Source organism: Zootoca vivipara, chromosome 5 (genome assembly GCF_963506605.1).
Source record: "Zootoca vivipara chromosome 5, rZooViv1.1, whole genome shotgun sequence".
NCBI classification, from domain to species: Eukaryota; Metazoa; Chordata; class Lepidosauria; order Squamata; family Lacertidae; genus Zootoca; species Zootoca vivipara.
The window spans coordinates 33,568,178-33,589,688 of record NC_083280.1 but is presented as its reverse complement, the minus strand read 5'-3'; the positions used below and the strand labels follow the sequence as shown (position 1 = coordinate 33,589,688).

Sequence of the window (21,511 nt, the reverse complement as noted above, 5' to 3'; positions counted from 1 at the left end):
AAGAAGATTTCATTAAAGGTAAAATACATAGAAAAGATAGATCATTTCTGACCATCTTTAAACTGTAGGAAGCAATGGAAGATAATAAGAGCACAGAGGAACATGAGCATCTGAGAGCATTAGCACTAACAGATTGCAAAAAAGATATTTGGCACCATCAGCATGGTACTAAAAGGCACTTGTAGAACAAGGAATTGAATCGCATTATGAGACGAAATATCTAGCCATGCATGACAAGGCATGAAAAGTTAAATAATGTTTCACATGAGTACTAATAAAATACAAAGGGGTGCATTACTCTCATAGCTATTCACTGGTGTATAGTCACATCCATTTTATTTAGGAAGTAACTTCATAAAATTTGCCCATTGGTGTGAATAGAGGAGAGAGAAATCCACTTAACATACACAGCCAAAGTTGCTTGGCAGGGATGAATAGGATGCTGTGCTGTGCTTGGAATGGCAAAAATGAAAAAGAAAAGAAAGAGTTTATACAAGTGTATAAAAAGTTACCAAAGGAAACTCCTAAAGGGATGGGCCCGATCCCCAACACTACAAGTTCATATTTGCACAATTAGGGATTCAATAGGGTTCAATAGACTCACAGATTTCCCTTTCCCTCTAATGTCCCATCATTTTGCCTACTTGCATGCATGTGCATGTGCAAGTAAAACAGGTGGTGCTGAAACATCCCTATAAAAACTCTCAATGTACGGGCAGTGCGCACAGAATCTGTTTATCATACTTACTGTCTCCCTTATATTCATAGCTGTGGGTTAAACCACAGAGCCTAGGGCTTGCCAATCAGAAGGTCGGCAGTTCAAATCCCCATGATGGGGTGAGCTCAGTCCCAGCTCCTGCCAACCTAGCAGTTTGAAAGCATGTCAAAGTGCAAGTAGATAAATAGGTACCGCTACAGCAGGAAGGTAAATGGCGTTTGTGTGCTGCTCTGGTTCGCCAGAAGCGGCTTAGTCATGCTGGCCACATGACCTGGAAGCTGTACGCCGGCTCCCTCGGTCAATAACGTGAGGTGAGCAACGCAACCCCAGAGTCGGTCACAACTGGACCTAAAGGTCAGGGGTCCCTTTACCTTTTTTAATGTACTCTAAACCATGAAGAAATGGATTTCAAGAATTAGCTGGAATACTGTGAAAACGGGTTCACTGGATTTGATGCAGACCAAGTTAGTTGCACGAAAGCCAATTGAAATAATTGGGAAAAGGCATGCCTAATTTAAGCCGCAACAGTGGTAATGAGACTCAAGCACAACTAATGTGATCTGGATCCAGCACATGGATTCTGACTTGATGACCAGAGCTCTTTTTGTTACAAGGAAGTGTCTTCATTTAGGGCAATTTAAGAACCTGTCTTGAGCAAAGAACAGTGTCTGTTTTTACTGCCATGACACTGAAGAAAGTGATGTGGGCCTAAACAGCTCCACACAATGCACCCCCCCCCCACAAATGCCAGGGTGCCATTACCAGGACCAGTTCCTGTGTGCTTTCAAGTATGCAGGGTCAGAGGGCCACAGCCAAAGCCTCCTGATCAACCAAGGGTCAAACTAGATGTAACATTAATTGAATACATGAATGTGAACTTATGCACATTTGTTCACTATATAAATAGCAGCCTAGGGTATAAGTCTTGGGCCTCAGTACCAATGGTGTCAATGGAAGCTTCCCTAAAATGCAAATAGCTTCAGAAAGGGTTTTTTTTTTGTCAGGACTGTGAGAGGGGAAGTGTTAAAATGCTCCTCGCCACCACATACAGGCTGGAGGTTGATCAGGGTTCCCAATAATAATAATAATAATAATTTTTTATTTATACCCCGCCCATCTGGCGGAGTCTCCCCAGCCACTCTGGGTGGCTCGCAATCGAATATTAAAACAATACAGAATTAAATATTAAAAGCTTCCCTAAACAGGGCAGCCTTAAGATGTCTTTTAAAATTAAGATACAGTAGCTGCTTATTTCATTGACATCTGATAGAAGGGTGTTCCACAGGGCGGGTGCTGCTACCAAGAAGGCCCTCTGTCTGGTTCCCTGTAACCTCACTTCTCGCAATGAGGGAACCGCCAGAAGGCCCTCGGCGCTGGATCTCAGTGTCCGGGCTGAACAGTAGGGGTGGAGATGCTCCTTCAGGTATACAGGACCGAGGCTGTTTAGGGCTTTAAAGGTCAACACCAACACTTTGAATTGTGCTTGGAAACATACTGGGAGCAAGTGTAGATCTCTCAGGCGGCCGCTCCCAGTCTAGCTGCCGCATTTCGGATTAGTTGCAGTTTCCGGGTCACCTTCAAAGATAGCCCCACGCAGAGCGCATTGCAGGAATCCAAGCGGGAGATAACCAGCCTGCATACCAGGTATGGTCTCAGCCTGCATACCAGATGAAGCTGATAGACAGCTGCCCTGGACACAGAATTGATCTGCGCCTCCATGGACAGCTGTGAGTCCAAAATGACTCCCAGGCTGCGCACCTGATCCTTCAGGGGCACAGTTACCCCATTCAGGACCAGGGAGTCCTCCATACCTGCCCGCCTCTTGTTCCCCACAAACAGTACTTCTGTCTTGTCAGGATTCAACTTCAATCCATTAACCGCCACCCACCCTCCAACTGCCTCCAGGCACTCACATAGGACCTTCACCGCCTTCACTGGTTCTGATTTGAAAGAGAGGTAGAGCTGGGTATCATCCGCATACTGATGAACACCCAGCCCAAACCCCCTGATGATCTCTCCCAGCGGCTGCATGTAGATGTTAAAAAGCATGGTGGAGGGGACAGAAACCTGAGGCACCCCACAAGTGAGAGCCCAGAGGTCTGAACACTCATCCCCCACCACATTCTGAACCTGGCCCAGGAGGAAGGAGCGGAACCACTGTATGACAGTGCCCCCAGCTCCCAACCCCTCTAGACAGTCCAGAAGGATGTTATGGTTGATGGTGTCAAAAGCTGCTGAGAGATCCAGCAGAACTAGGAAACAGCTCTCACCTTTGTCCCTAGCCTGCTGGAGATCAACCAGCGGGACAAAGGCAGTTTCAGTCCCATGGTGAGGCCTGAATCGCGACTGGAAGGGATCCAAATGGTCCGCTTCTTCCAGGCGTGCCTGGAGTTGTTCAGCAACCACCCGCTCAATCACCTTGCCCAAGAATGGAAGATTTGAGACTGGGCGATAGTTGGCCATATTGGCTGGGTCTAAAGATGTTTTTTTAAGAAGCGGTTTAATGATCGCCTCTTTCAGCGGGTCTGGGAAGGTTCCCTCGCAGAGGGAAGCACTCACCACCCTGCAGAGCCTATCGCCCAGCCCTTCCTGGCTTGCTTTTGCTAGCCAGGATGGGCAAGGATCAAGGAGACAGATGGTCGGTTTCACTCGCCCAAGCAGCCTGTCCACATCCTCGGAGGTAACGGATTGAAATTGATTCCATGTAACCCGACCAGACAGAGCTCCAGCACTCTTCCGCCCCGACCCTGCTCCCACGGTGGTGTCTACCTCCTTCCGAATCTGAGCGACTTTATCTGCAAAAAACTGCAAAATCATTGCAGGAGATCTTGGGGTCTTTACAAGGCCCCGATGGTGAAGGTGGTTCTGTTAAATTGCAAACCATCTGAAAGAGTCTCCTGCTACTATTTTCTGCAGATGCAATAGAGGCGGTGAAGAAAGTCTTCTTCGCCGTCGCTACCGCCACTTGGGAGGCTCGAAGTTGAGCTCTAGCCCGTGTCTGGTCTGATTCAGAGTGAGTTTTCTGCCATTTACCTAAACAAAACACACTTACTCATGTTTGGTTCTAAACGCCCTTCATAAGGGCAGAGATGGCTTTCTGTTCCTCTTGTGTGGCTCAGCAACATTCATTTATTTTACAGCTGTCATTATTTCACCAGTTTTGCAGGCTAATTGTCTCTTTTCCCCTTAAAACAACTTACCAGAAAGCTAAACTCAGACCTGTACACCATTAATAGCCTATACAATTCAAACATTATGTGTAATTGAAGAGAACATAATTGTTAGAGACTGCGGTTGTTAGAGATCCAATTACTATGGGTTGGATAACAACCTGAAAAAATATAGAAAAATATAACTGCTTGGTCACATGTATTAAAATGTAACAGCAAGCATCTCTTTATAGCAGGGGAAAGGTTCGATATTTGTCAGTTCTAAGATTATACCTTAAATTCACAAAAGAAAAAACAGAAGCCAATTATTGTTAGAATTTGCTAACCTCTGTTTTCCTTCTCTCACTTGGATGAAGTCTGTCAACTTCAACTTCACTCACTTTAGCAAGCCGTTCCTTCCCTGATGTTGAGGAAGTACCGCCCCAATTTTCTACTAAAAAATCTTTTGACTGCTACTGATAGATCCCTACCCATTTTTCTCTTTTGCATTGTAGCATTGCGAGGGTAAATTGGGCCAAATATCAATATTCACAGCTTGCCTTGTCACTGGTCATTGAAACTGTATTTGAGTTCTGGTTCTGTAACTTGCTCATGCAAGTGTTATGATGCACTAATATTGCTCTGGTATTTTTGTTTCACCTGAGCATCGGAAATCTGCAATCTGGCTAAATGCTCCTGAACTGTTTCTTGATGCTTTCCAAGCATCCATGTCCAACACTCCATCTGTCAATGATTCTGAGCCTTTAAATAAATAGCTATCTACTTATACCTACCTTGAGGCTTTTCTGGTGCCTGAATGAACATGAGTTAGATGATCCAGAGAAAAGAAGAGGAGGAGGAGTTTGGAATTGATATCCCGCTTTATCACTACCCGAAGGAGTCTCAAAGCGGCTAAGGAATCTCCTTTCCCTTCCTCCTCCACAACAAACACTCTGTGAGGTGGGTGGGGCTGAGAGACTTCAAAGAAGTGTGACTAGCCCAAGGTCACCCAGCAGCTGCATGTGGAGGAGCAGGTAATCAAACCCGGTTCCCCAGATTACGAATCTACCGCTTTTAACCACTACACCACACTGGCTCTCCCAGAGAGCTATCCTGGTCATTTGAATGAAACACCAAAGCTGCTGAAACACAGCTCTTTTGCAAATTCTGTTTTGAAAAAGCAGTTTTATACCTTGGTGAATATGCCCCCTTTTCCCACCCCCCCCCCCAAGTAAATGGCAAGACTATCATACATACATAAAGTGTTTGTTTGTTCCTCAAGAAAAATGGGGCAGGGAGAGAAGGGGAGTAAGGCCCCTTTAACCAAGTTTAAATCTGCAACTATTCTACTAAACAGCTGACATAACTTCACCATTGTGGTGTGAAAATCCCATTTTATATCTCCATATTTTGAGCCTTATTTTAAGAGGTGATAAAGGTGCAAAAATTCTGTTCAGCATGCTGTGAAATATCTAAGTCTTGAACTTTAATTAACAGGAATAAAAATGTGTTGCAATGATGTGAAATGTTGCCAAATTTCCGAGATTCCAATGGTTCCACATTCCAACTCAGCACACTGACCTGTTTGATGAAGGTAATCTCTTGCTAGTTCAAATAGACGCATATGCATGTTTGTTATGGGGTTAAAAGAGCCACAGGCAAGAAGGGTGAGGGGTGTCAGATGCTTCATCTAGGCAAGCAATCTTCTGCAGCAACACACCCTAAAGGGGTGAGGGGAGAAATAGCAATTATATTAGCTCATACAGCTAACAGACTTCTAAAACTTTTTCTGAAAATGAACAATGAATCATCATTCTATTTTTAAAAAAGCAACTCACTGAAACATTATAGTAGACTAACAATGAATGAATATCCTAAGTACTAATGTTGAAATCTACATCTTTATTGAAATAAATCGGAGCCCTGGGGAGGACTATACTATAGTTACATCAGATTTATTTAGTTTTGAAATCTATGCCTTCTCCTCCCACTATATTGTCCCATAGGATCTTCAGGGTGGATCAAATCACAAAGAAAATACAATGAAGTCAAAATCTTGTATGCAAATGTTTCAGAGCACTTTTCCTATTCATCATTGTCCTCTGCATTGATAGGACCTTCATCAATATGGAATGCTCTCCCTTTACCAGTGCTACGTTTTTAGCTCATCATGTGATAAACAACAGCACCTATTTCCGTTACAGCGTAACTACAATTATGCATTAAGGCTTAGTTACTCCAAGAAAAAAAGCTGCCATTTCTGCACAGTGGCTGGGAGAATAGGAGCTTCAACAACTTGGGAGAATTTTCATCAGGACCATTGGGCTTGTTACATCCACACAGACCCTTCCAATGTGCAATGGTTTCTCCATCCAATACCTCTTTTGTTTTGAAAACAGAAGCTAACCCATGAAATGTGATCACTCCTTTCTCACATTGTCAGCTTGGCCCTAAGGCCTCAAGACAGCGTTTTCAATTCTGTGACTTCTCTATATAATCTCAAAAGAGCTTAAAACCTGTGAGGGCAGACAAACAGCTCTGGATGTTTTGTTCATAACTCGGATTGAGTCTGCTCCTCTCTCAGCCTTTGTCCTGCAAACATTCATCTGAACTCCAAATAGTTTGTCGCTTCGAAACAACAAATATTTGTGACATTATCTCAGACCTGTTATTCTGAAGGGACAGCCACTGTCTATATGAGAATGAACTCAAAATGCTTCTGCTTCAGACCCTTTGAGGTATTTATGCCTTTCAAACCTAACTCTTCCTGTTGCTCAAGTAGTGAGTGACTCCCCACACAATCGTGGCAAATCGCGTTGTGAGTGGGTCTTGCATATTAAAAAGGTCACCAAGTGGTAATGCCAGTATATAGAAGATTTCCAGCAGCTTCCATGTAGCAGTCACAACTTAAGATTTTGATGGTTCATCCCTCAGAAATGGGATACCAAGCCAGAGGCCAAAGTGAATTTAGGGGCTGGCTGTTGGCTCTCTGGCCTACCTACAACCAGAACCTCTTGATAGGTGCTTGGCTGTCTGGAACTTCTATCACTAGCAGAGTCACAAGTAGGATCACTACAAAATGTTACAGTGTGGAGTGCTGCTCTTCAGTATTCCGACTCGACTCCTATCTGGTTTTCCATTCCACATATCCCCAGGCAGTTTGCATTTTGTGGCCACTGAGTATGCATTGGAAAGAGGGTTTCCCCTCTTAGGGTCTCTTTCTTAAGGTTTTTTTTTTGTACTTCTACAAACTTTGGGGTTCACCAAGGCAGCCTTTACCTCCTTCTTGTGCATAGGTGGTGGGTGTTTTGGCTACATTACATCAGAAAAAAAGAGAACCATGATAATGAAGAAATTCTTACTGCCTGGATGACTGGAGCATGCCAGTTATGTCACACTGTATAAAAACAAGACATTCACACATGCCCTGTACCCAACAGTCACAATGAATCCAAGTACTTTGGTCTCAATGTAGTTGATCTGCTATGACTGCACTCATCCAAAAAAAAAACCCCCACCACCACCACACTCAATAAATAAGTGAATGCACACTTCATCTCTTACAGGGAAAATTAATGGAAATCTAATTAAGAATACAGGATGCTGGGAAGCAGCAGCTTTTACTGTGTGACTGTAACAGCAAACAGTGTGCATTAGCGGGCCATTAACAAAGGTCCTGAAAACAGACCCCTTTGCTTAAAAGACGAGTGAAGCACTCTCAAGTTGGCAAAACCTGCTTAGATGTCAACATAAGAGCCAATTCGCACCTTTCCAAAGACACTTACAGCACCCTGAAATAAAATCTGCATACCTCGCTGATGAGACCTCACTGAATTTGTTCCTCATTAATGTTGTTGTTTAGTCGTTTAGTCGTGTCCGACTCTTCGTGACCCCATGGACCATAGCACGCCAGGCACTCCTGTCTTGCACTGCCTCCCGTAGTTTGGTCAAACTCATGTTCGTAGCTTCGAGAACACTGTCCAACCATCTTGTCCTCTGTCGTCCCCTTCTCCTAGTGCCCTCAATCTTTCCCAACATCAGGGTCTTTTCCAAGGATTCTTCTCTTCTCATGAGGTGGCCAAAGTATTGGAGCCTCAGCTTCACGATCTGTCCTTCCAGGGAGCACTCAGGGCTGATTTCCTTAAGAATGGATAGGTTTGATCTTCTAGCAGTCCATGGGACTCTCAAGAGTCTCCTCCAGCACCATAATTCAAAAGCATCAATTCTTCGGCGATCAGCCTTCTTTATGGTCCAGCTCTCACTTCCATACATCACTACTGGGAAAACCATAGCTTTAACTATACGGACCTTTGTCGGCAAGGTGATGTCTCTGCTTTTTAAGATGCTGTCTAGGTTTGTCATTGCTTTTCTCCCAAGAAGCAGGCGTCTTTTAATTTCGTGACTGCTGTCACCATCTGCAGTGATCAAGGAGCCCAAGAAAGTAAAATCTCTCACTGCCTCCATTTCTTCCCCTTCTATTGCCAGGAGGTGATGGGACCAGTGGCCATGATCTTGGTTTTTTTGATGTTGAGCTTCAGACCATATTTTGCGCTCTCCTCTTTCACCCTCATTAAAAGGTTCTTTAATTCCTCCTCACTTTCTGCCATCAAGGTTGTGTCATCTGCATATCTGAGGTTGTTGATATTTCTTCCGGAAATCTTAATTCCTGCTTGGGATTCATCTAGTCCAGCCTTTCGCATGATGAATTCTGCATATAAGTTAAATAAGCAGGGAGACAATATACAACCTTGTCGTACTCCTTTCCCAATTTTGAACCAATCAGTTGTTCCATATCCAGTTCTAACTGTAGCTTCTTGTCCCACATAGAGATTTCTCAGGAGACAGATGAGGTGATCAGGCACTCCCATTTCTTTAAGAACTTGCCATAGTTTGCTGTGGTCGACACAGTCAAAGGCTTTTGCATAGTCAATGAAGCAGAAGTAGACGTTTTTCTGGAACTCTCTAGCTTTCTCCATAATCCAGCGCATGTTTGCTATTTGGTCTCTGGTTCCTCTGCCCTTTCGAAATCCAGCTTGCACTTCTGGGAGTTCTCGGTCCACATACTGCCTAAGCCTGCCTTGTAGAATTTTAAGCATAACCTTGCTAGCGTGTGAAATGAGCGCAATTGTGCGGTAGTTGGAGCATTCTTTGGCACTGCCCTTCTTTGGAATTGGGATGTAGACTGATCTTCTCCAATCCTCTGGCCATTGCTGAGTTTTCCAAACTTGCTGGCATATTGGGTGTAGCACCTTAACAGCATCATCTTTTAAAATTTTAAATAGTTCAGCTGGAATATCATCACTTCCACTGGCTTTGTTATTAGCAGTGCTTTCTAAGGCCCATTTGACTTCACTCTCCAAGATGTCTGGCTCAAGGTCAGCAACCACACTACCTGGGGTGTACGAGACCTCCATATCTTTCTGGTATAATTCCTCTGTGTATTCTTGCCACCTCTTCTTGATGTCTTCTGCTTCTGTTAGGTCCTTACCACTTTTGTCCTTGATTATGGTAATCTTTGTACGAAATGTTCCTTTCATATCTCCAATTTTCTTGAACAGATCTCTGGTTTTCCCCATTCTATTGTTTTCCTCTATTTCTTTGCATTGCTCATTTAAGAAGACCCTCTTATCTCTCCTTGCTGTTTTTTGGAAATCTGCATTCAGTTTCCTGTATCTTTCCCCATCTCCCTTGCATTTTGCTTGCCTCCTCTCCTCCGCTATTCGTAAGGCCTCGTTGGACAGCCATTTTGCCTTCTTGCATTTCCTTTTCCTTGGGATGGTTTTCGTTGCTGCCTCCTGTATAATGTTACGAGCCTCCATCCATAGTTCTTCAGGCACTCTGTCCACCAAATCTAAATCCTTAAACCTGTTCCTCACTTCCACTGTGTATTCATAAGGGATTTGATTCAGATTGTATCTTACTGGCCCAGTGGTTTTTCCTACTTTCTTCAGTTTAAGCTGGAATTTTGCTATAAGAAGCTGATGATCTGAGTTACAGTCAGCTCCAGGTCTTGTTTTTGCTGACTGTATAGAGCTTCTCCATCTTTGGCTGCAGAGAATATAATCAATCTGATTTCGATGCTGCCCATTTGGTGATATCCATGTGTAGAGTCGTCTCTTGTGTTGTTGGAAGAGAGTGTTTGTGATGACCAGCTTGTTCTCTTGACAGAACTCTATTAGCCTTTGCCCTGCTTCATTTTGAACTCCAAGGCCAAACTTGCCAGTTGTTCCTTTTATCTCTTGATTCCCTACTTTAGCATTCCAATCCCCTGTAATGAGAAGAACATCCTTCTTTGGTGTCATTTCTAGAAGGTGTTGTAGGTCTTCATAGAATTGGTCAATTTCACTTTCTTCAGCACCGGTAGTTGGTGCATAAACTTGGATTACTGTGATGTTAAAAGGTCTGCCTTGGATTCGTATCGAGATCATTCTGTCATTTTTGAGATTGCATCCCATTACAGCTTTTGCCACTCTTTTGTTGACTATGAGGGCCACTCCATTTCTTCTACAGGATTCTTGCCCACAGTAGTAGATATGATAGTCACCCGAACTGAATTCACCCATTCCCTTCCATTTTAGTTCACTGATGCCCAGGATGTCGATATTTATTCTTGTCATCTCATTTTTGACCACATCCAGCTTACCTCTATTCATGGTTCTTACATTCCAGGTTCCTATGCAATATTTTTCTTTACAGCATCGGACTTTCCTTTCGCTTCCAGGCATATCCGCAACTGAGCGTCCTTTCGGCTTTGGCCCAGCCGCTTCATCAGCTCTGAATCTACTTGTACTTGTCCTCCGCTCTTCCTCAGTAGCATGTTGGACGCCTTCCGACCTGAGGGGCTCATCTTCCAGCGTCATAACTTTTATATGCCTGTTGTCTTTGTCCATGGAGTTTTCTTGGCAGGGATACTGGAGTGGCTTGCCAGTTCCTTCTCCAGGTGGATCACGTTTAGTCAAAACTCTCCACTATGACCTGTCCATCTTGGGTGGCCCTGCATGGCATAGCTCATAGCTTCTCTGAGTTATTCAAGCCCCCCGGATAACGGCTGCTGCGGCTGCTACTCGTACTCGTCACGCTCGCCCGCGGCTCTGCCAACTACAAGTCCCCGCCGGCCGCGGCCGCGACGACGACGACAACGAGCCGCCTCCCCTCTCCGTACCCGCCTCGGCAACAGCGCGACGCCATCTTGTCACCCCGCCCAACGCGCACGCATCCTCATTAATAGCCCCTTGTTAAGTAGACAAGTCAGTAACTGTGTCACGGAAAACGAAGGGGAGGAAAAGCAGGGCAAGAAACACTTGTATGGAAGGAGGTGGGGTGTGAATAGCGAAAGAAAGAGAGAAGGAAAAGTAGAGAGCAGCTGGTCAAGAAACTTGTGTACAAGTGAGAAAGGCAGAAAAAGGAGAGCATATCTCCCTTCAAATACCCTCATGAAGTAGGCTTCACTGGGCATAGGGTTGTGCTTTTGTCCTTAGCACGCCCAATGTCATGCAGCTCCTTTACCCCATTTCCTGACACCCACAGGTTGAGCGCAGATGTTTGCATTGAGGACGCCTATGCAGAGACTCCCAGGAGTAGGCAAGAGAGTCAACAGCTGCTAATGTAGGGGCTTCCCTTACGCTTGATCCAGAAGCTGCAGTTAGTGCAGAATCAGCACGGCTGCTGACAGGAGTGGGACCCAGTCAGCATAGAACGCCTTTGCTTAGAGATCTCTGCTGGTTGCCAATTTGCTACTGGGCCAAGTTCAAGGTGTTCCTATTTGTACATAAAGGCTTTAACAGTCTGGGACATGTTTACGTATGAGAATGCCCTAACCCATATATTCCCAGTTGATTGTTTCCATCTGCAGAACTGGCCCTGTTGCAGGTGCCACATAATACTTGCTCCACAATTGTAAGAAATCATTCTTTCAATGTGGAAGAACCTATGTGGTGTGGATGGAAGGCCTGGCAAGGGAACCAGTAAGATAACAGTGGGAGACAAAGCGGCCACAGCATCAATATTCAGATTTATGTGTCCAAAATCTGACTTTCAAGTAGGCAGTCCTGATTTAAGTGGAAATCATTAGCATCTCTCTTCTTTTTTTTACCCTTACTGAAATAAGAGATATTGTGAAACCATCTTCCATGTCTCTGTATCTTCTGGAATCAGAGTTGTGGAGTTGGAAGGAATCCTGAGGGTCATCTAGTCCAGCCCCCTGCAATGCAGGAATCTTAATGAAATCCTATGTACATTACTGGTGGCCTTCCAACCTCTGCTAAAAAACTTCCAAGGAAGGAAAGTCCACCACCTCTCGTGGGAGTCTGTCGAACAGCTCTTACTGTTAGAAAGTTCTTCCTGATATTTAAAAGGAAGCTGCTTTCTTTTAAAAGAAAAAATGACCTGATGGGTTGGTGCTTCTATTCTAAAGCCTGTTTTTAGAACAATATGCAGGAGGCTATACACAGCTATAAAGCTACCCCTCCAGCTCAGAAAGGGGCAGTGAAGGCTTCTACTAGGCAACTGGAACTCCCAACTCCCAGCAGGGGCAAACTATTGTGACTACACTGTTCTACTCCAGCTCAGAGCCAGAGAAGATTTTAAAAATGGCTCTCTGTTTGCACCCAATAAACACAGAGCTAAAAAGCAGGCTTCCATCTACTGTACATTTGTGGCTGGGGAAGGGGCAAGAGTCATTATTCCCACTCTGGTTTAAGGATTCATCTTGCTCACCAGAGCTTCGCTGACGTCTCACCATGGCAAGAGGGACAAGTGAGAATTTGCAGGCCCAGTCAGGAATTATTTCAAAGCTCATGACCTGAACTACTTAATTTTCAAATAGCTGTTGTTCTTTTAAATGCTGAAAGCAGTTTCTTGCCACACTGCTTACAGACTGGATTTTTAAAAAGTTTTTTGTAGTGCAGTTATCTTATAAAGATAGAGAGATCTGCCCGTAAGCATTAACTTGAAACCCAGGGTTTGAACTTCTCTTACAAAGGCTTCTAGTAAAAATGGGGTATTTGGAATTCCAGATACAAACCAACCCTCAGGAAATCTATTTTAAGAACACAGATTATTTTATTTTAAAATCAAGATGCACAAGTACAGCATCATAAAGGAGGAAAGCACACAGCTGTAAGGTTTACTGCTTCAAAGCAATGATTTGGAAATACTTAATTCTCTTTGATCGCTGCAGCGCATCAATAATGTGTCTGCAATGACAATGAAAATGAAAGAAATGTCTCTAGCTAAAAATAGCCAACTCTGCTCACTAAGTACATAAACTTATGTACCCACATGGCTCCAGAAATCCTACGACGGAATGCCACAAGCACAGCATGCCTTATACCGGGGGTGTTAGCCTGTGCCCCTCTCGATGTAGCTGGACTAGAAGTCAACCACCCTTGACCACTACCCATGTCAGCCTGGGCTGATCAGAGCTGGAGTCAAAGAACATCTGGAGAGCCACATGCCAGCCAGCTGTGCCTTACATACATCTCCCAGCTACATCGATTGTACTCCATTTGCAAGTTCTTGCACACTGAAGTCTTTCATCTGGACCAAAGCCCGCACTCCACCCTGAATCTGAAGGCCAAACAAGATGTGACAAGGCAGCCATGTATCTCGGTGTCTGCCCTGTTCATACATAAAGCAGAGCTGGGTAAGGACTTATTCTTCACATGAAAAGGACCGTATGAGGGAGGAATGCCAAACTCATCACCCTGTTCCCTTACACTATTGTGCTTTAAGCTGCTTCTTCCCAGCTGAGATCACTTCTGGTGGAACACAGCAGGTAAGGTGGAGGAGTGAGTCTTGCTCCCCGACAGGCATTTTACTGCAAAGAAGATTCTTCAACTTTATATGCAAACGGAGCAGATGCATGGATGGCTGCTCTGCCTTATCTAGTTTGACCCTGAGCACAGCTGCATTTTCAAGGACCTTTATTAACACAACAAAGTGAACCGTTAAAACTGGAGACTGTGAAATGTGCCACCATAGATTAAAACATGGTATACTGTATACAAAGTCCAGTTTCTTATATAGCACAGGAACAGTTGAAATTAAAAGGGTGAAACTTTACATGCTAATACTATGCCTATGAAGTCTGTCTGATTTAAATATGATTGACTAGATTGTATAAAGTTTAAATATTCCTTACAATTCCAGATTATTTACCATTTAAGCAATGCAAGCGTGAGTAGACTGGCACATCTAACATACCACCTTCAAATAAGGTCTGTTTAAATCAGAATTCCCAATATATCCAAACCAGAGAACACTGTTTTTACTAACTGGGTACTCAGTCAGTTCTTAAACCAGTTTCCTCCTCGTTTACATCCTTGTTCATAAAGCAACATGGCCTGTTACAGACAGAACAGGAAGCAGCCCTGGAGTGAAGCCAGCACTTAAGGTGAGGAGACTAGGTATGTGCATACCAGTCTGGCACCCATTCTCAGTTTGCTAAACTAGGGACAGGGAGATCATACGGACAACTAAAAAAAAAACCTGAGCTAGCCTTACTACACATGCATTCAAGTTCCATAGCTATGGGGACACCACAGAGAAGGTCCTGTTACATGAGCCCACTTACTTGTCTTTCAAGGTGAGATCCTAAAAAGCAGGGCTTCTGAAGTGGATCTTACGGCACAGATAAATTGATATGGGCACAGGGAATCCTAAAATAATCTGGTTTAAAAATATTCAGTGCTTCAAAGGTCATCACAAGTGTTTTAAATTTGGGACCAGAAACACAATGGTACAACATAGGTTGCTTCAACTGCCTGGCTCCAACAAACAACCTGAAGGCTGAAATTTGTACCAGATGAAGCTCCAAAACCATGGACAGCTTTGCAGTACTCCAGCTTGAACATTAGGGGACCCAGGTGGCGCTGTGGTTAAACCACTGAGCCTAGGGCTTGCTGACCACAAGGTCGGCGGTTCGAATCCCTATGACGGGGTGAGCTCCCGTTGCTTGGTCCCAGCTCCTGCCAACCTAGCAGTTCAAAAGCATGTCAAAATGCAAGTAGATAAATAGGAACCGCTACGGCGGGAAGGTAAACGGCGTTTCCATGTGCTGCTCTGGTTTGCCAGAAGCGGCTTTGTCATGCTGGCCACATGACCTGGAAGCTATACGCCGGCTCCCTCGGCCAATAATGCGAGATGAGCGCGCAACCCCAGAGTCGGTCACGACTGGACCTAATGGTCAGGGGTCCCTTTACCTTACCTTTAGCTTGAACATTACATGAGTAACTGAAGGAAGGTCCATTTTCTTCACACAGGTGAACCAGCTGAAGCTGGTTAAGAAGGACCCCTGGACCACCAGCGTCAGCTTCAACCTCGCCAACTCACATCAAGCCCAACAGCATTCCTGAACTGTGAACTTCCAAACACAAAATCACCATCAGCATAATTATTACCCTAAAAAATAATGGCATTGAACTAGTGATTGAGTCAAAGTTCAAATTAAGAGTCATTCGGGAATATGAATTGCCACAGTTCATAATGCCTCACTCCGCTATGAGGCAAGCCTTCATCCTTCCACATTTGCTCACAGGCATCTACTTCTTAGCACTGGGGCTCACCCACCACCAAAAAAGCAAGGAAGCAATCCTTAAAAGGTTTGGAAGAAAATGCCTGCTTATTTGCAAACACACTACAGTTTAATGCATGTAGAACACTTCTTCATCAGAGGCAGTTGGATTCAGAAACTACTATTCAAACATACTGTAGAAATTTACACTTTAAAAATACAGTGGTACCTCGGTTTACAAACAAAATTGGTGCTGGAAGTCGGTACTTAACCTGAAGCGAACTTTCCCATTGAAAGTAATGTAAAGTGGATTAATCCATTCCAGGCGGTCCGTGGAGTACTTAATCTGAAGCGTACTTAACCTGAAGCGATTTTTCCCATTGAAAGTAATGGAAAGTGGATTAATCCGTTCCAGAAAGGTCCACGGAGTACTTAAACTGAAAATACTCAAACCGAGGTGTACTTAAACTGAGGTATGACTGTATATATAATGCATTAAGCGTATGCCATTTAAAATGTTGTTATTGTTAAAGAATGCCCATGATAACTTGGTTTACATGTACACATTGAACAATATTCTTCAAGAACTCTTACAATTCAATCCTATATACATATTTACTCAGAGGTCCCATTGAGATTAGTGGGGCTTCCACGCAAGTAATTGAGAAAGCATTGCAGCATAACAACACCACTATTCTATGAATGTTCACAATTATAGGATGAATGAAACAACTAATGCGCCATAACAGTTAATAACTATTATATAGTTAACTCATTTTTTCCTGTTATAAATTGTAGCGTTCACTTCTACTTTTTATGTATTTCAGTTATTTGCCTTTCATGACTTCCCAAAGTGCCTTACATTAAAAAGAAACATTAAAGCATATAATTCAAATTACAATAAAAACAGTCAATTTAAATAACCCTAACAGAATAACATCCAGTGAACACTACCAAAATCCCCAGCTGCAGCTATACAAAAAAACATTTCAGTTAAAGAGAAGAAAACTTTTTGATTTCTTGCAAGATTAATATAAGAAAACAAACAAGCAAAACACACCTAGCCTTAAAGGTCACTTCCTCATCTTGAATGAAGAGTTCCTTGGGATAGCAACCAATATAGCTGCCTACTTGTGGAAATCAAAGAGAGTTGCCCATTGTCAACATAAAACTAGGGGTTTAGGCTATCGCCAGTCAACATGTTACATATTTTCACATTCTACTATTATGACCTGGATGGTGCTCAAAGTTCATGGTGTTTTCAACACTTTAATAAGTCCAAATTTCACAGGTCAGCAAAGTGTCCCCTGGCCAAACACATGGCCAAACATCCCAGAAGCTACTTTCAACTAGTTTGAGAAAAGGTGTTTGTGTGGGAATCAAATGTCGTAAGAAAATGTACTTAAGTTCTTCCTGCATCAATAATAAATTATGTTACCTCTCAAGGTTCTGCTGAAAACAGTCAGTAATTGGAGACATTTATGATTAATTACAAGAATCTACAATATAGTGATGAGCTTGCATTTTAATTTATGAGCTTCCTGAGTGTGCTGTAAAAATTAGTAAAATGAAGGGTAAGAACACACAGATACAGTGGGCTGAAAGGAAGCAATGCGATGCGGAAGGGCAGAAAGGCTTTCTTCTCTACATAATAATAATAAACCACTGGGATTCGTATATCAATAGACCATTCGAAACTGCAGACTTCTTCACAGATCCTTTGCTAGAGACTATCTTTTACAAGCACATTGTAGCACCTGTTGTGAGCCCTCAGAATTTTCCATTTGCAAGAACTGTCTAGCTTAAAGGGATAACAATATGTAGACACTGGAGGAAACTTCTCCATGCCAAGCAATACTGATTTCATAATATATTATGACTTGGTTGCAGAGCCTTTTTTTATTTAATCAATTTATTTAATAAAATTTGTCAATTTCCAATAGAATCAGAAAAATCAGGAATAGAATAACCATTATGCTCAAATACTCAGCATGTAGAGCTGAACTGCAGACCCCATTATGTGGTGTAGTTAATCAGGAGTTTCCTCATGTGCCCATTTTGTTCTCTGAAACAAGCTCCTTAACATTTCCAAAAACAAAGAACATATCATCTGCTATTTTACTTTGTTTGAAGTAGATATGTATCAGATTACATTGAAAATAACAGAAAAAGTAAACATAGCTGCCAAGTTTTCCCTTTTCTCGCAAGGGAGCCTATTCAGCATAAGGGAATTTCCCTTAAAAGGGAGAACTTGGCAGCTATGAAAGTAAATGACCACATACAAAAGTTTCCCCCCCCAAAAAATAGTTTTTGAATTTGACATTGAGATTTCCAAAACTTCTCAGGGGGAGGGAGAAACAGAGCCTCAATTTTAAAAAGTGTTTGCACACATTTTACATTGGCAATTTTTCTGATTAGAATTCTATACCATAGCTGCAAATTGCTTGTTTCCTACTAGCAATTATTTGTAATTTGTTCCTCCAGAAGAGCATAAATTAGCTAGGTCTGAACTGGGAACTGCCAATATTAAATAAACACCTGCAGAGGAAGGAAATGACTGTATGCGACGTGTTAATACAGTCTACTTTGTATATATGTAGTATATATTATTACCACACAATGTAATCAAAAAGGACTACTGCAACAGGGAAGACAAAATTACATTTTTCCTTAATATGTATTTCATAATAATAAGACACTACTCGGGGGTGGACAATACATTATATGCATGTTTTGTGTGTGTGCTTTAAATAATAAGGAACCAGGGGTTAACAGTACTTAACCTCTTCCTTATTCATTTTCTCCTCTAAATTATATCTTTCCACTACTGCCACCATGGGTCTTTTCCACCCTGCAGAATTCTAGGTGTGAGCTTAGCTTTATAAACACACACCTGAAATCTGGTTGAGGCAAAATCAGCTGAGTTTTTTTTTTACATGGGGGAAGCTGTGGAGGAAAGGTTTAAGCATCATTCAATTTCTTTCTTTTTCTTTCTCTCTCTCTCACTATTTTCCAGCGCAAGAGATGCTATACCTCCAGAAAGTAGGCTATCCCATTTCCAGTGCTGCTCTGACCAAAGAAAAATGATGACTGGGAAGGCTATCTTGAAAACTGCATATGTTCACAGAACCAGAATGATTTACTGTACTTCACTTAAATTACTTGGAATTATAATCCGTTTCTATGGGCCATCGTTCCCACTAAAATCTGCCCCATGTAACATACCACATTAACTATATTCACAAGCCTGTATAAAAAAAGTGTTACAGACAAAAGGACGTTTTCAAGCGTCTTGTGAAAAACACAATATATTTTAAAGACATATGGAAAAATAAAAAAATACAACCAACCAAGAGTTTCATCCACAGAGTATTAATCATGCCATACTGAAAGAATTCAAACCGTTTACAAATGATATATAGCAGAATAATTTTAATACCTTTGGGGTTAAAAATGATAGTGATTTAACAGTATACACCACACTACCGTTGTAGCACAAGAATAATAGTCTCTCCAGATGTAACTTTCATTGCAAAGGCTATAAATACTCAAATTGTTGGTATTTAGACCCAGGATTGTTCTTACCACCAACAGTGACCTCAATAGTAAGTGCATTCATCTACTGAACCAACAACATCATTTTCTCTCCTTAAAATGTACTAGTCCAATTGACTTCAGAATGTAGAATTAAGCTACGAGCCTTTGAAGAACATACTGTATGGGCGTATGTTAAATTTCCCATTCAAGCACTAACTTCACAAACAAAAATGCATAGAGAATTCAGGTCATCATTTGAGGCAAGGAAGCTACAATGAAATCTCTGGATTAAAAGTAAACGCACATAACTCCAACAATTAATTATGACCCTCCAGGATCAGATGGTAAAACACTTCGTTTTAACAGCTTATAAGAAAAAAATAAAAAAATACTTCACATACTGTATCAACCTTGCAGCACAATCCTGTGCTTGCCTTCTATCACTGTGCCATACAGAGCGTGCTCACGTACGGTTTATGTGTGTGGTACGGAAGCTGTACTTCCCAGGACAGAGCAGGGCTGTGCAGAATTATTAAAACAGCAGAGAGCATTATTGGCTGCTCACTCACCACCTTAGAACAAATTTACACCACCAGGTGCCATAGAAAAGCACTAGATATATCAAGAGATCCAACGCACCCTGGTCACCATTTCTTTCAGCTCCTGCCATCGGGACGGAGATATAGAACAATGCAGGCAAGAACGAGCCGTCTCAGGAACAGTTTCTTCGCTAGAGCGATTTTGGCCTTAAACGGAAAGCCTGGACTTTGAAGTCATCTTATTTTACTTGTTATTTTGTATTATATCTACTGTTTTTAATTAGGTTTTTATAATTTTGGATTATGCGGAATGCTTTATCAGAGTGGATGTAGCAACCGAGTAATTTCGTTGTTCCCGCAAGGGGACAATGACAATAAAGATATCTTATCTTACTATCGGGCTTACATCCAGGTAAGTGTGGCCAAGAGTACACTGCAAAAGGTCTATAAATAGCAAGTGTGCACTGATAGGGCCCCTGATTGTATGTTCAGTGATGTGCTGGCTTGTATGCAATCCCATAAGTGAGCAGAAGCTCTGAAACCGGATGGGTTTAGACGGCATAAGCGTATATTTAAAGTTATACAGTATTTTGCTTCTCTGTGCATCACTTGACATTGAACTGCACTTCCCATTTTGAGCTCACCACTTGGGTGAGATCCTTTCCCAGCTCCTCTCACTCTGTTCTCACCACCCCGAACTGTCATCACAGAACTTGACTGCCTCCTCCTAATTAATGGAGACGTTAAAAAAGACGGTCCCAAGAGAGATCCTGGGGGTAACCTCCCTCCGTCTTGCGAGAAATGCGCATTCATCCCAACTGCTTGCTGTTCTTTAGCCAGTTGCTGACCCACCAGACACTCTCCCTTTTATCCCATGCCTGCTGCTATGTTCATTCAGGAGCCTTTGATGTGGGTCGTTATAAAAAAAAAAGGTATATATATATATATATATATATATATATATATATATATATATATATATATATATATATATAACGGTCTGAAGTAGCACACAAGCACGGAAGTGCACAAGCTGCTTCCAACACTTAAATGACTAATAAAACTGAACCGGGGGCTCAAGCGGAATCGCCTATTTTTGCACCAGCCGAGCAACTTGCCCCCCTACCTACCCAATGACAAAGTTTCACCTTTGGGGTTCTGCATAGGAAACCTCTCTGTGTTCACGGGCCAGCAGCAGCAAGCCAGTTACTGCACTTTTCCTGGCAAGCTGGAGGGGAATCCTACAATAAAGTTTGTGGCTGTACAGTTATTCTGCACATGCTCAAGAGTACGTCCCCCACCCCCTTAAGTTTCGTATACGGAGGACAGAATGAGACCTTCTTTGCTGCCAGCCAGCCTGGCACGAGACTGTCGCGACCAGAAAGGGGTGCGCGCGTCGCCTCAAGAACGAGCCTGGGGGGGGGGAGCACGAGACCGCGCGTGCGCACAACTCTTTTCGGGAGCTCGCCCGTCCTTCCGCTTGTTCGCACTCCCTGGTTGAAGCACCCCCCCTCCACTTCCCGCCAACTCCCCTTACCAGCGGAAATCGGCCAGCTCGGCTTTCTTTCGGCTTCCTTTACTTGATTGACAGGCTCGGCCCCTCTCCAGGGGCGGGACTTTCGCCCCAGGAGAGCCAGCTGCGGATTGGCTGAGGCAACGGCAGCCTGTCGCCTTTGCCTTATTGTTTCCTCTCTGGCCCTTTGTGGCTAGTGGGAGGGCGCGTGGAAAGCCCGTCCTTGCACTGCATCCAGTCTTGGGTAGCGGCTGCAAAACATTTGCCTTCCCTAGATAACCACTGCCAGCCAGATTTAAAGGCCAATACATTACAGGGTTGAATTGGCTACTCGCCCAGTTCCAGAACTGAGGCTGCAATCTAACCCCACTTATTTGAGAGTAAGCCGCCGTTGAATTAAATGTTACTTATGAGTAGGCATGGTTAGGCATTCCCTGTAAAACAAGTTACAGGTAGGTAGCCGTGTTGGTCTGAGTAGTTGAAACAAAAAATAAAAAAAATTCCTTCCAGTAGCACCTTAGAGACCAACTAAGTTTGTTATTG

The 21,511-nt window shown here is 43.0% G+C and overlaps 1 protein-coding gene across 3 annotated transcripts in view; it reads right to left on the bottom strand.

Moving 5' to 3' along the window:
* Positions 1–21,139, bottom strand: part of NMNAT3 (nicotinamide nucleotide adenylyltransferase 3) — an 80,537-nt gene extending 59,398 nt beyond the window's left edge. For all 3 annotated transcript variants that reach the window (XM_060274562.1, XM_035133412.2, XM_060274561.1), the window contains exons 1-2: positions 20,993–21,139; positions 5,449–5,588 (exon numbers count right to left, since the gene is read on the bottom strand). In XM_060274562.1, coding sequence (XP_060130545.1) covers positions 5,449–5,557 — 109 coding nt within the window. In that variant the 5' untranslated portion in view covers positions 5,558–5,588; positions 20,993–21,139. The remainder of the gene's footprint in view (positions 1–5,448; positions 5,589–20,992) is intronic.
* Positions 21,140–21,511: the final 372 nt, after the last annotated feature.